This window comes from Amblyraja radiata, chromosome 6 (genome assembly GCF_010909765.2).
Source record: "Amblyraja radiata isolate CabotCenter1 chromosome 6, sAmbRad1.1.pri, whole genome shotgun sequence".
Classification (NCBI taxonomy): Eukaryota; Metazoa; Chordata; class Chondrichthyes; order Rajiformes; family Rajidae; genus Amblyraja; species Amblyraja radiata.
This window is the reverse complement of record NC_045961.1, coordinates 92,617,149-92,631,130: the sequence shown is the minus strand read 5'-3', so window position 1 is coordinate 92,631,130 and position 13,982 is coordinate 92,617,149. Positions and strand designations below refer to the sequence as shown.

General features: G+C 40.5%; 1 protein-coding gene across 1 annotated transcript in view; it reads left to right on the top strand.

Moving 5' to 3' along the window:
* Positions 1-13,982, top strand: part of tmem131 (transmembrane protein 131) — a 181,371-nt gene that overhangs the window by 147,491 nt on the left and 19,898 nt on the right. Inside the window, 6 exon segments of the mRNA XM_033023248.1 lie at positions 2,529-2,715; positions 3,206-3,391; positions 4,207-4,328; positions 4,331-4,364; positions 5,463-6,052; positions 13,811-13,980. Of these exon segments, the coding sequence (XP_032879139.1) occupies positions 2,529-2,715; positions 3,206-3,391; positions 4,207-4,328; positions 4,331-4,364; positions 5,463-6,052; positions 13,811-13,980 (1,289 nt within the window).

The following is a 13,982-nucleotide window of genomic DNA, read 5'->3' as shown; positions in this document are numbered from 1 at the left end:
AGGCCCAGCACAAATTGGAGTATCAGCACCTCATATTTCGCTTGGGTAGTTTACACCACAGCGGTATGAACATTGACTTCTCTAACTTCAGATAGCCCTTGCTTTCTTTCTCCATCCCCTTCCCAGATCTCCCACTAGTCTTACTGTCTCAGACTACATTCTATCCCGCCCCCTCCCCTGACAGCAGTCTGCAGAAGGGTCTCGACCCAAAACATTGCCCATTCCTTCTTTCCAGAGATGCTGCCTGTCCTGAGTTATTCCAGCATTTTGTGTCCACCTTCAATTTAAACAACCATCTGCAGTTCATTCTTACACATACTCCAGGTGTGGTCTCACCAGGGCCCAGTACAACTACAGAAGGACTTCTTTGCTCCTATACTCAAATCTTCTCATTATGAAGGCCAACATGCCATTAGCTTTCTTCACTGCCTGTTGTACCTGCATGCTTACTTTCAGTGACTGATGTACAAGGACATCCAGGTCTCTTTGCACTTCCCCTTTTCCTAATCTGACATAATTCAGATAATAATCTGCCTTCTTGTTCTTGCCACCAAAGTGAATAATCTCACATTTATCCACATTAAGTAGGTATGTTGCAAAGCCTACATGAAGCATCGCTGAAAATCTGTCGCTGCGGGTGTGTGCGATTTTGGCGCCGTTTAGAGGGGGCGGGTTTAAAACGCGATTTTCTCTAAGCTGTTCAAATCGAAGATGTTCAGCCTAGTTAATTATTAACGGAAAATCGCTGGAAGACCCCGTCGCAAAAGCTATTATTAGTTTTAAAGGCCTCGTATAATAGTTATAGTAGTTTAAAAATCAATCTCTAAACCCGCGACCACCAGCAACAGCAGGGTCTCATAAAGCAAACAATTGAAGGTATGCTGTATATTTTTACATTAAAAAGGGCTTCTTAAGATCCCTTTATACAAAGTTTAATATTGCGAGTAGCTCATTTTGGGCCCATTATATCCCGCAGTATTTTTCTCGGCATTTGGGGCACAAATCTACCGCAATGTGAACGTTCTAAACCAGCGCGTTCCACAGGAACCCACTAGAAAGCTGATTTAAAATGGCCATTTATTTACAGCAATTGAACACTGAATTCCTTCCATTTGGCCTATAAATTAATGTAAATGAGATTTAAAAATCATGTTTTATTGTGAATTATTTGTGAATATTATTTGGACATTTAGGCTATTTAAAAATGTTAATCATTTATTAAGAAATGGATAGATGTTTAGATCTAGTAATTGAAGTCTGAAATTAGCTACAATTAGGTAACTAACTAATTATATGCTTTAATTTCAGGTCATCCAAGTAAGATTATTTTATATTTGTTTCAGAATGCTTCAATCTATGATAACTGAAATTTTCATTCAGTTCTCTTAATTTTTAAGAAAGTTATGGGCTTTTGACTGTTCACGATCACAGCTTTTTTGTTATATCCATAGAAAATCAATAGGGAACAAGATGCTCATTTCCGAGTATGAAAATGGCCATAACTTTTTAAATACTTGAGATATGAAAGTGAATTAGGTGTCAAATTAAACTTATTTTTATGCTTTATCTGATGGGATAAATTGCAGACTTGATTTTTAAAATCTCAAAATTGTGTAACATTGCTACATTAAGAAGCTTCTGCCATGCATCTGCCCCTCGCCCAACCTATCCAAGTCACCCTGCATCCTCAAAGCATCCTCTTCACAGTTCACACTGCCACCCAGCTTTGTGCGCCTGCAAATATGCTATTGTTACTTTTAATTCCTTCATCTAAATCATGAATATATATTGTGAATAGCTGCTGTCCCAGCTCCGAGTCTTGCGGCACCCCACTAGTCACGACCTGCCATTCTGAAAGGGAACCGTTAATTCCTACTCTTTCTTTCAGGTCGGGACCTTTTGTTCAGTGGGGGTGGGGGTGAGGGTGGGGGTGAAGAGCTGGAAGGGAGAAAAGACCAGGACCAATCGGGGCTGGCCATTAATAACCTCAGGCAGGATGGTGCCCTGGTAGGCTCATTGTTGGCGAGGGAACAAGAGGGAAACTATGTGGAGAACTGTGGAACTGGTAAAACAACTCTGGTGGTGGAGGGGTGGGGGGTGTTGGAAGAGGAGAGCGTAATTAGAAGTTACTTCTGCACGTTCTTTTATGGGGATTCCTGGTCTCATTTCTCCCTATTCTGTTGGGCCCTCCATCTTTCCCTTTAAATATTTGGGAAAGTTTGCGTCCAACAGCAAACTGAATTTTCTTTTAAGTATGCGAAATCCTGTTCAAAGTGTGATTGTTGGCCATCTTAATCTAATGGGCCAGGAACCAAGAGTTTTAAGTGGGATTGGAGTGGTTAGCTCCCTTTTGGACATGGGCAGAATGGGTTCAATATCTTCTTTAGATCTGTGATGCACAAGTATTATGGTGAATAATTCCTAGCACTCGAGCAATTCCATCCCAGCAACAGTCACTGTGGAGAGAATTGTGGGAAGTCTTGCATGTTTAAATTGTAGAAATAAAGTCTTGCATCTTTAAATTGCAGAAATGAAAATGAGAGAGCCAAACTTCACGCTGAAGAGAATTTTTAAAGTAGAAAACACAGGACTACTTCCAGTCTTTGTCAAGTCTATGGAGATCAGTGGATACATCTGTGAAGGATATGGCTTCAAAGTTGTAAACTGTCAAGAGTTTGCACTAAAACCGAATGCCTCTAAAGAAATTATTATATTGTGAGTCCCGAAGCTTCTCCTCTCTTTAGTTTTGCTTCTAAATATTTGAAAGCTGCTCAATCCAAAGATTGTTGGCATTGTCTGCACTAAAGTTAATTTGGAAATATAAACTAAAATTAACTGGACATACTCAAAAATATACTGGATATGTTTTTATTATTGGTTCTAAGGTTGCCACGTTTTTAACCATGAATCACATGCATGATTTGTAGCCTTTAAATAAGCGTTGCAGTGTTCTGGCCAACCAAAACAAAATCAGAACAAATTGTCTAAGTGCTTGTGTTGGACTGTTAGTTCAATGTCAAATAAGATAAAATAATTCATTGCTTAAAAAAAAGTGTCGACTTTCAAGATATCATTGCAGCAGTAAAGAGATTAGATTGTTGGAATTTGATTTGCAGCATTAAAAGTTAAATTTGCAGTTTGTTGGATTCATTGGTTTTGTTGACAGTTTTGAGGAATCTGATGAGCATATCTTGCTTGTTTTCAGGTTTACACCAGATTTCACTGCCTCCAGAGTTATCCGCGAGTTAAAACTCATCACATCAGGAGGTTCCGAATTTGTGTTTGTATTAAATGCATCCCTCCCATACCATATGTTGGCAACATGTGCAGAGGCCCTGCCTAGACCCAACTGGGAACTAGGACTGTACGTGATCGTCTCAGGAATAATGAGGTATCTTCTATTAAACTGCTGCTATTTAATAACTGTCGCGGAATACAATTTCAAAATATACTATTCACTTTTGTGTTAAACGCATTGTAGTCGTCTTGGTTAATTCTCTGAACGCAGCTAATGCAAAAGTCCACATTTGTGGAATTTAATGTTTAATATAGGATGCACAGGTTCTCCTCGGACTCGGACAGATACACCCACCCCACTAACATAAGGGCACAAAGTAAGCTACAGATTGACAGAACCAAGGCTTTGCAATGTAAAGTATGCGCAGGGTGCAACTAAATCTGTTGCTTGCTTTGCATAAACAGCCATTTGGCTCATTGAGCTGTGTGTCCTAAACAAATGTCTTGCCACTCTTATTTCCATGAGCATATTAAGCTAACTAGTCATTTATCCGTGCCCTGGAATAGTGCTTGGTATATGTACCCAATTACAAACTGAGAAGTTCAATTTTGTTTGATGTTTCTTCACCTGCTTTGTGGTGTTCAAGGGACCAAGACTCTAAATGGACCTGCCCATTCACCAGTTAGTTGACGAAGGATTGACAAACATAGACTGGTCCAAAAATATATTGGCATGTGGAAGGGCAGTCCCCAGTTGCCAGTAGAGCCATAAATTAAAGAAAATGCATCCTCCCAGAATGTCCTTTAAAATAAAGCCATCTTCTACTGCTATGAATCTAAAGTACATTTGGAAGGCATAAATACTGACACCGTATCTCCTTTGAATTATTTTACTTGTTAAAGACATGGTGTTAAAGAATAATTTTGGTGTTAACTTGACTCTATTAAGTACTTTGTTTCCTTTCCTAGTGTTTTGTTCCTTTTGGTGATTGGAACAGCTTATTTAGAAGCTCAAGGAATATGGGAGCCCTTCAAAAGACGTTTATCTTTAGAGGGGTCCAATCCTCCCTTTGATGTAGGAAGGACATTCGATCTCGGAGAATAGTTGGTATTTCATCAGATGGAAAGTAAGTGTAATGTTCTTGACCTGATTTTTGTTCCCTTGTGGATTTGTTGGAATATATTCCTGATTTGGATTTGATAGCAGTTTATTAGTCACTCGTCAAATATTAGATTTTCTACTTTGTTCTATTTTCTTGCAGATCTACTCTTTATGATAGGCAGTAAAATATCATGTCACAATTAATGAGTTGTAATACTCCCACGGTTGCCAGTGTTAAATGTATGCTAAATAAGTGCTAAAATCTGACATCCAAAGTAGGTTTTCTAAATAATCTCTTCAAAGTGGATATTCAGGCCCTACTTTTATTCATAGTAATCAATAAATATTTGAGGTAAGATTTCCATGGTATACAAAGTACTGCTCTATATATAACAGTGTATTGTATTTCTTGTGCACATGACCATCCTGTTTTTGATCAGATAACTTTAGAACATAGAACAGTACAGCACAAGAACAGGCCCTTCACCCACAAAGTCTATGGCAAGCATGATGCCAAGACTAACTTATGTCTGCAGCTAACCCATATGTCTCCATTCCCTACATATCCATCTGTCTTCCAAGTTTCTTGCATGCCACGAATGTAACTGCCTCAACCACCACTCCTGACACTCACCACCATCTGTAAAATAAAACTCTCACCTTAAAGCTATGCCCTCCAGTATTTGATTTCTCCATCTTGGGAAAAGGATTCTGACCGTCTTCCTTATCTATTGCCTCCCATAAACGTTCTTACCGAAAACTTCTAAATCTATTTTAAATATTTCTGTGTATTATGAATCCAATACTTTTTTTGTTCCTAAATCTTGAAGTTAATCTTATACCTATTGCTGTTATTTTGTTTTGCAATTCATTGTGCCCCTTCTTAAATGCTAACGGTGTTCTTGCCATTAATAACCTCTCTAATAATAATAATAGCCTTTAGGTAATTGATCTTACAATATTTTATAATATATTTTGTACATTTAGTTTGAAAAAGAGCTTTTTTACATTGATTCTCATGTGCAATAAAATATGTAATTTCTATTTGCTCAAATATTGCTTTATTCCTATAACTTACCTGTAGATTTAAAAGGTCTCATGTTGTTTTGTTTGCTGTCTACAGTTTAAATGCACTTGGATCTGAATCAAATCACAGTTCCTCAAGAGGAGTATTTGGAGGAGGTGGTTCTTCAAGACCCAGTGTAGCCAACCACAAACAATTCTCTGCTGCGTCACAGTTGCACAGCAACAGAAACTCTTTTGACTTTGAAAGTCCAAAACTGAAAAATTTTGCAAATAACTCAAATAATACTGGTAGAATGTCTACCCTCACATCTTCCCTTGCCACCACCAAAGCAAATGCCATTGCCCCCGAGGCAAATCCACCCCACAGCCAGGCAAGCAGGCGGTCAAAAACATCGAGACAGTTTCACCAAACGCACCAGCAGCAGACACAGATGCAAGCGGAACTTCAGTCATTGCCACAATTACCTGCAGTGCCTCAACAACAGGAGCAACATAATGAGAACACTGTGTCACATCCATCGTCTCCTGTTGTATCGTGTACAGAAAGTGCAAATATAAGGCACAGCTCGGAGGATTCTGATATCACTGGTCTTGGTGACACAGTGGACCGAGAATGTGAACTACCAGAATCCCCTTCACCAGAAGTTTTTATAGAACAGCCACCCTCGCCAGCATCGAAAAATAAAGGTAATGCATTATTCTGCCTGTGTAGATAACCATTTGAATTTAGCAAGCCTTATCAAATGTCTTGAAGCACATAAAAGCGCAAAGGAAATAAACGTCTAAAGGATCGACTCATTTGAGGTTCAGAAGCCTGGTAATATGCTGGAAAGGTTGGGACCAGTTGACGAAGGTGAAAGTAATGAGGCGGGTGAGAGGTTATTGAATAGATCTTAGTGACGGGTCCAGGCATTCCTCTTGCGTAGTTAGGGGTATGCAGGTGACAAGGTGAGCACTTATTATCCATCTCAAAGATTTTAGTACTATTATAACATGTACCAAGGAACAATGAAAACTTTCTTTGCGTGCTGTCCAGTCAAATCATACTATACGCGAGTACAATCAAACCATAGGCAAGTACAACAGGTCGTGCAAAGAGGAAAATACTGGAGTGCAGAGTGCAAAGAAAGTGCAGATTAAAAAGAAGCATCCATGAGGCCAAAATGAGATAGATGGGAGATTAGGATGACGCTCTTAGTTTATGAGTGAACTTTATAGAGGATGGAAGAGGCAATGACTGGGTATAAATGGTGTTTGATTATGTGGGCTACTTTTCTAAGGCTGCGTGAAGCATATATGTAGTCCATTGGGGTGGAGGGGTCTGTTTTGAGTGATGGATTGGGCAACAGACACAACTACAGTTTCTTGCGGTGTTGGGCCGAGCAGTTGCCAAACCAAACTGATGATGTGTCCCAACAGGATGCTTTCCATGGTGCATTTATAGAAGCTGGTAAGAGTTGTGGATGCATGCCAAATTTCCTTCCACTTCTGAGGACATCGAAGCATTGGTATGCTTTCTTGACCGTAGATTCAATGTAGTTGGTCCAGAGCAATAGACAATAGGTGCAAGAGCAGGCCATTTGGCCCTTCGAGCCAGCACCGCCATTCAATGTGATCATGGCTGATCATCCCCAATCAGTAACCCGTTTCTGCCTTCTCCCCATATCCCTGACTCCGCTATTTTTAAGAGCCCTATCTAGCTCCCTCTTGAAAGCGTCCAGCGAACCTGCCTCCACCGCCCTCTGAGGCAGAGAATTCCACAGACTCTCCACTCTCTGTGAGAAAAAGTGTTTCCTCATCTCCGTTTTAAATGGCTTACTCCTTATTCTTAAACTGTGGCCCCTGGTTCAGGACTCCCCCAACATTGGGAACATGTTTCCTGCCTCTAGTGTGTCCAAGCCCTTAACAATCTTATATGTTTCAATGAGATACCCTCTCATCCTTCTAAACTCCCGAGTGTACAAGCCCAGCTGCACCATTCTCTCAGCATATGACCGTCCCGCCATTTGTAGTAATACTTGTGCAGAGAAACTGAAATCTCTCAACCATCCCCACTTTGGCACCATTGGTGCAGACTGGGGTGTGTGCACCACCTCGTTTCCTGAAGTTAGTAGGTCCTTCATTCTGCTGACATTGAGATTTTTATTTATCTGTTTTTTCGCAACCAATCCAATATTTATTATCGCCAACAAAGTATTTTGTAATATAGATGGTGTTTCACAATAGAAAATGTGGCAGAACAAATGTACGCAGACATCTCTCTGACATAACAACATTATCATGACCAGGTCATCTATTTATAGTCATCCAAAAGAGCAGAAGAGGCCTTAGTTTAAATATCTCATTGAAAAATTATTCACCTTTGATGGAGCAATACTGTAAGTGACAGTTTCTTAGGTTTTCTTTTGTTATACTCCTTGAGGGACTTCAATTCACATTTTTCTGCTTCAACCTCTACCATCTAGGCTTTAACCCAAAATTTGTTTAGCTGTGTCTTAAAATGTATGTCTCAGTTTCCCCAGAGCACTGCTAGGTGTCAAGTTCCACAATTAGGACCTGATGCTGCTGGAAGGCAATGAATGTCCAAGTCAGAGCAAGTGCTCTGAAGCAGGTTTCCTTAACTTCTACCACTTTAGCTTAGTTTTGACAAGCTGATTGAATGCATCTTGCATGTAGTACAGTATGTAGTATACAGCATAATACAGCAATGTGGATCTAGTGATGGAGGGGAAGAATGTTTTATGATGGTGACGGGAACTCCACAGGAATTTTTAAATCTGTATTGTTACACTGAACTCCTGCAGGAAATGGGGACTATATACTCGTACTCTTGGTCAAGAGACTGGAAGTTGGAGATCAACATCAATCATTTCTGATACAACCACAACCCAAAACAAACTGCTGAAGGAACTCAATAGGCCAGACAATCCCCCTGTGGAGGGGATGGACATACAACATTACAGGGCAGCCTTTTGGGAGCTGGTCCAATTGTGCTTATGATTGAGTGTCAATGGTCTTTAATTGTCATTTGTACCTGGAATGGAGCAATGGCATTCTTTGCTGCAGCTTAATTGGCCCCATTAATGCAATAATACAACAAGTAAATGTACAATAATCCATCTTACAATAAATTATCATTAACACAAGGTAAACCAACCATAATAGTGCAAACCTAAGTACATGGTCCAATCCAAACAAAGTCCATAATAGATCCTTGCTGAAGTAGCATTGTGATTTATTCCCTCCAGGACGTTGATGGGATATTAGTATTTGTTGCAACATTATTATCAATCGGAGATGGGGAGGTGTACATTGTAGCTCTTTTGTACAACAAATGTTCATCACTTATTAGCGTAGACAAGGTTGTGGTCTAGCTCTTGCTGCAATGCAGTTGTGAAAGGACTGAACACTCATTTGTCATTATTCTTACCCTAGTGGTCATAGATTTCCCTGAGTAGCATTGTACATTCCATCCTTCCAGAGGCTAATCCCTCACCTTGCGCCCATTCTAGGAGATTCAAAGAACAGCAAAAACCACTGCATGTGGCCTTGGCTTTACAGAAGCCTTTGGTTTGTCATGATGCACCTTAAGACGTGTTTCTGTAAACACTTCTATAGTAATTGCAAATAGCACTATTTGCTCAGTAAATGCAGCTTCCTGGTTTAAGAAGAAACTGTATTCCATAGAGGGGAGTTAAATGAGCCCAAATAGATTAGGAGGTCATTAAATACTTAAATGTTTGCCAACTGTTTGCTGCTTGTAACATAAAATCCAATTAATTATCCTAAGGACCTGAAAGTAGGAAATTACTAGGCTTTGTTGATAAGGTTGATCTGTGAAGGGCAAAATATTGAGCGTGGCAAAATGAATACATGGGTATTACGGTGCAGGTGAAGGTTTATTTTGCAGCGAAAAGCTTCCCTGTGGTAACACTATTGGCCCAAATGTTGTCCTGGTCAGTAATTGTGCTCTGCCTCCGAAATTCCACCATGGACTTGGTCTGTATTTGCCTTTATAAAACCTTTATTACAACTAAACTTCACTGACTGCAGTTGGAAATGAGTTGTCCAGTTAATAGCTGTGTTTGAAAGGTTTGCCAATTATTGTAGACTATTCTAGGCAGTTATCTGGTCTGACATATCTGCATAATCTACTCTGGTGTGCTTTCCACCACATGTGGTATTAATAATGGCAACACAATCCACTTTGTGTAAAGTGAGTCACAGAATTTTGTATTGTATCCAAGCTCAACAGAACACACCAGCATCTAAAAAGCAAACAGTGTGAATGCTGGCCCTCCATGATCAGCCATGATCATATTGAATGGCGGTGCAGGCTCGAAGGGCCGAATGGCCTACTCCTGCACCTATTTTCTATGTTTCTATGAGAAGGTTAGATTCAGGAGTGATTGCTTTGATCTTTTAGATTAGATTATTCAGGGCTGCAACAACTATCTCTAGGTTTGAATCTGCATCCCCAATTTTGAAAGAAACATTTGAAAGGATCCCTTTAATTTCTACCCATCCAATAAGATCTATTTTCCAGGTTAATTAGTTTAACTAACATCACCATCGAAAATGGCAGTGATTTGCACATATGCATCCTACCTTATATTCTTTGCAGTCAGTAAATCTGAGTTTTAAAATTCATCGTTTTTAAATTAACTGGTGTGTTTGCAGTTAGGCACAGGTAGCTTTCACTTTGGCAGGATTAGTCACCTATAAAACCAATAAGGATTTACAGAGAATTGCTTAGAATTGGTTATTTATGCACTCGGAATGCATTCAGAATGAATGGCTGACTGTGTAATAGTTTCATTCAGTGCCCCAGTGCTTACCTGTCATTGCAAGATCTCAAGCTAAGGATCAGCTGTTGCAAGACCCATAAATTCTGCACTGAGAGCAACAGTGTTTTTTGCCAGTTGAGAGTAGGCCACGCAAGCCAATCCCACATTTGGGAAGTTCTGGTTTATGACTAACATGAACTTGTCCGTTCCTGTTCGCCCGAGGCAACTTTTCACTCTTGCATATCAAGAATTTATGTACATCAAAAATATTCAAATGCTTAAAAGGCTGCTCTGTTGCAGTTGTTATAGCTGTACATCACCTCTCCAGTGACCCAGATACAGTCTTGACCTCCAGTGCTGTTTGTATGGAGCTTGCAAGGCCTCCCTGTCATTATGCAAGTTTACTCTGGATGCTTCAGTTTCCTCCCACATTAAAACAATATGGTTATCTAAATTGCCTCTTGGAAGTCTAAATGAGTGATACAAGTTGGAGGGAGGAAAGGATAAAAGATTAGATTTGTGTCAACAGATGCTTGATTGTTGGAACAGGCTCAATGGACCAAAGGCCTCTATCCTTGTTGTATTTTCTTTAACACTGTCTCTCCCATAACCACACTAAGGAAGAAAGTACCTCAGTTCCTTCAATGTTTAGGAAAGAACTGCAGATGCTGGAAAAAAATCAAAGATAGACAAAAATGCTGGAGGAACTCAGCGGGTGAGGCAACATCTATAGAGAGAAGGAATAGGCGACGTTTCAGGTCGAGTCCCTTCAGTCTGAAGAAGGGTCTCGACCCGAAACGTCGCCTATTCCTTCTCTCCATAGATGTTGCGTCACCCGCTGAGTTCCTCCAGCATTTTTGTCCACCTTCAGTTCCTAAAATACCCTGTTGCTGTCCTTGCTTTGTCTGGCTTGTATTTCCCACACAATGTGGTTGATTCTTGCTGCTTCATTTCCTGGGCAAGATAGACACAAAATGCTGGAATAGCTCAGCGGGTCAGGCAGCATCTCCGGAGAAACAGAGTGGGTGATGTTTTGTGTCTGAACCCTTCCTCGGACTTAGATCATGGGAAGTCAGGGGTGGACAATAAATGTGGGAAATTCCACATCTTGTTAACACATCATTATAAGATCTTTACTACTTTTTTAATTCTGCCTATTTATCACATTTACACCTGTCTATTGTTCTATCGGCAAGTCTGAATTCCTTGCTTTTTATCTAAAGCAGCTACATTAATACATATAATGTACTATTTTGCAGAATCTGTATAGAAACATAGAAAATAGGTGCAGGGGGAGGCCATTCGGCCCTTCGAGCCAGCACCGCCATTCATTGTGATCATGGCTGATCGTCCCCAATCAATAACCCGTGCCTGACTTCTCCCCATATCCCTTGATTCCACTAGCCCCTAGAGCTCTATCTAACTCTCTCTTAAATCCATCCAGTGATTTGGTCTCCACTGCCCTCAAATTCACAACTCTCTGGGTGAAAAAGGTTGTTCTCTCCTCAGTCTTAAATGAGCTCCCCTTTATTCTAAGACTGTGGCCCCTGGTTCTGGACTCACCCAACATTGGGAACATTTTTCCTGCATGTAGCTTGTCCAGTCCTTTTATAATTTTATATGTTTCTATAAGATTTTCCCCCTCATCCTTCTAAACTCCAGTGAATACAAGCCTCGGCTTTTCAATCTTTCCTCATATGACAGTTTCGCCATCCCAGGGATCAATCTCGTGAACCTACGCTGCACTGCCTCAATCACAAGGATGTCCTTCCTCAAATTAGGAGACCAAAACTGTACACAATGCTCCAGATGTGGTCTTACCAGAGCCCTATACAACTGCAGAAGAACCTCTTTACCCCTATACTGAAATCCTCTTGTTATGAAGGCCAACATTCCATTAGCTTTCTTCACTGCCTGCTGTACCTGCACGCCAACTTTCAGTACTAGTGTACAAGGACGCCCGGGTCTCGCTGCACCTCCCCCTTACCTAACCTAACCCCATTGAGATAATAATCTGCCCCCTTGTTTTTGCCGCCAAAGTGGATAACCTGACATTTATCTATATTATAATGCATCTGCCCACTCACTCAACCTGTCCAGGTCACCCTGCAACCTTCTAACATCCTCTTCACAGTTCACACTGTCACCCAGCTTTGTGTTATCCGCAAACTTGCTAGTGTTGCTCCTAATTCCCTCTTCCAAATCTTTAATATATATCGTAAACAGTTGCGGCCCCAACACCGAGCCTTGCAGCACTCCACTCGCCACTGCCTGCCATTCTGAAAAGGACCCGTTCACTCTTACTCTTTGCTTCCTGTCTGCCAACCAATTTTCTATCCACGTCAACACCCTGCCCTCAATACCATGTGCTCCAATTTTAGTCACCAGTCTCCCGTGCGGGACCTTATCAAAGGCTTTCTGAAAGCCTAGATACACTACGTCCACTGGCTCCCCTTCATCCATTTTACTTAGTCACATCCTCAAAAAATTCCAGAAGATTAGTCAAGCATGATTTCCCTTTCCTAAATCCATGCTGGTTTGGACTATTTCTTTTACTGCTATCAAATGCCCCATTATTACCTCTTTAATAATTGACTCCAGCATCTTTCCCACCACCGGTCGGGCTAATTGGTCTGTAATTCCCCGTTTTCTCTCTCGCTCCTTTCTTGAAAAGTGGGATAACATTAGCTATCCTCCAATCCACAGGAACTGATCCTGAATCTATTGAACTTTGGAAAATGATCACCAATGCATCCACTATTTCTAGAGCCTGAGGATCCTGGGATGCAGACCCAGGGGATTTACCATCCTTCAGTCCCATCAGGCCCAGGGGATTTATCATCCTTCAGTCCCATTAGCTTACCCAATAATATTTCTCGCCTAATGAAAATGTCTTTCCGTTCCTCTACCCCCTTAGATCCTCTGTCCTCCAGTACTCTGTACCTCTGTCCTCCAGTGTATCTTGGAATAAACAGGGAATTTCCAGGACCTAAGTAGTCAGTTTTCTTTTTTCTTTTCTGGGATTATGGAAAGTTGATTTAACAAAACAAATTATGTTTTTATGAACTAATTTCTAACCAGAAACCAGTTGATGTACATATTCTTGAACTAGTCATGATAATGGGCAGGGAACACGAACTGGTTGAGCTATATATTTGACCTTATATTTGACCTTTTTTTGCTTAGTAGAGATGTTTGGGTTTCTCCATTTGTGTAATGTTAATACGGGTTCCTCTTCCATAGAACTTCAAGTCCCAAATTGAGAACAATTATAAGGAAACCAACATTTTCAATTAGTATCTTTTTTTTTAAATCCGACCACTGATTGAGAACATTTTTTCTTCCCTCCAGTGTCACTCGCATCAACCTTGCCCATGATGGTCAGTCTATATTGTGAAGACGTCTGTAGAAAATGCATCAAATATACAGAAGCTATGTCCTTGGTCTCTATTTTCCCACAGCCATGTTTTGTAAAAAAAATCTCTCATAACGTTTGGTGTGACATTAGCTCATAACAAGGAATTGAATCCCATGTGCCAGCAGAAGCCTACGTACTGAACCTTTTAGCCAATGTTTGTCATTAATCCAAGCTGGTACATAGTGGCTTAATTTTTTGAAATTTCTACTGACGTGAAAATTTTCTTGCTGTGATTTACAGGGAAAGTAAAATTACAGCGCAAAACTAAAGCACAGAAAAAACGCGAAGAGAAAGACAAACGGGTAAAAGGAAAACCACTGGAGGATGAATCAAAAGATGCTGATAATGATGACAGCTCATCCACCACCACTGAAACGTCCAATCCAGACGTTGAATCACCCCTCAAGGAGGT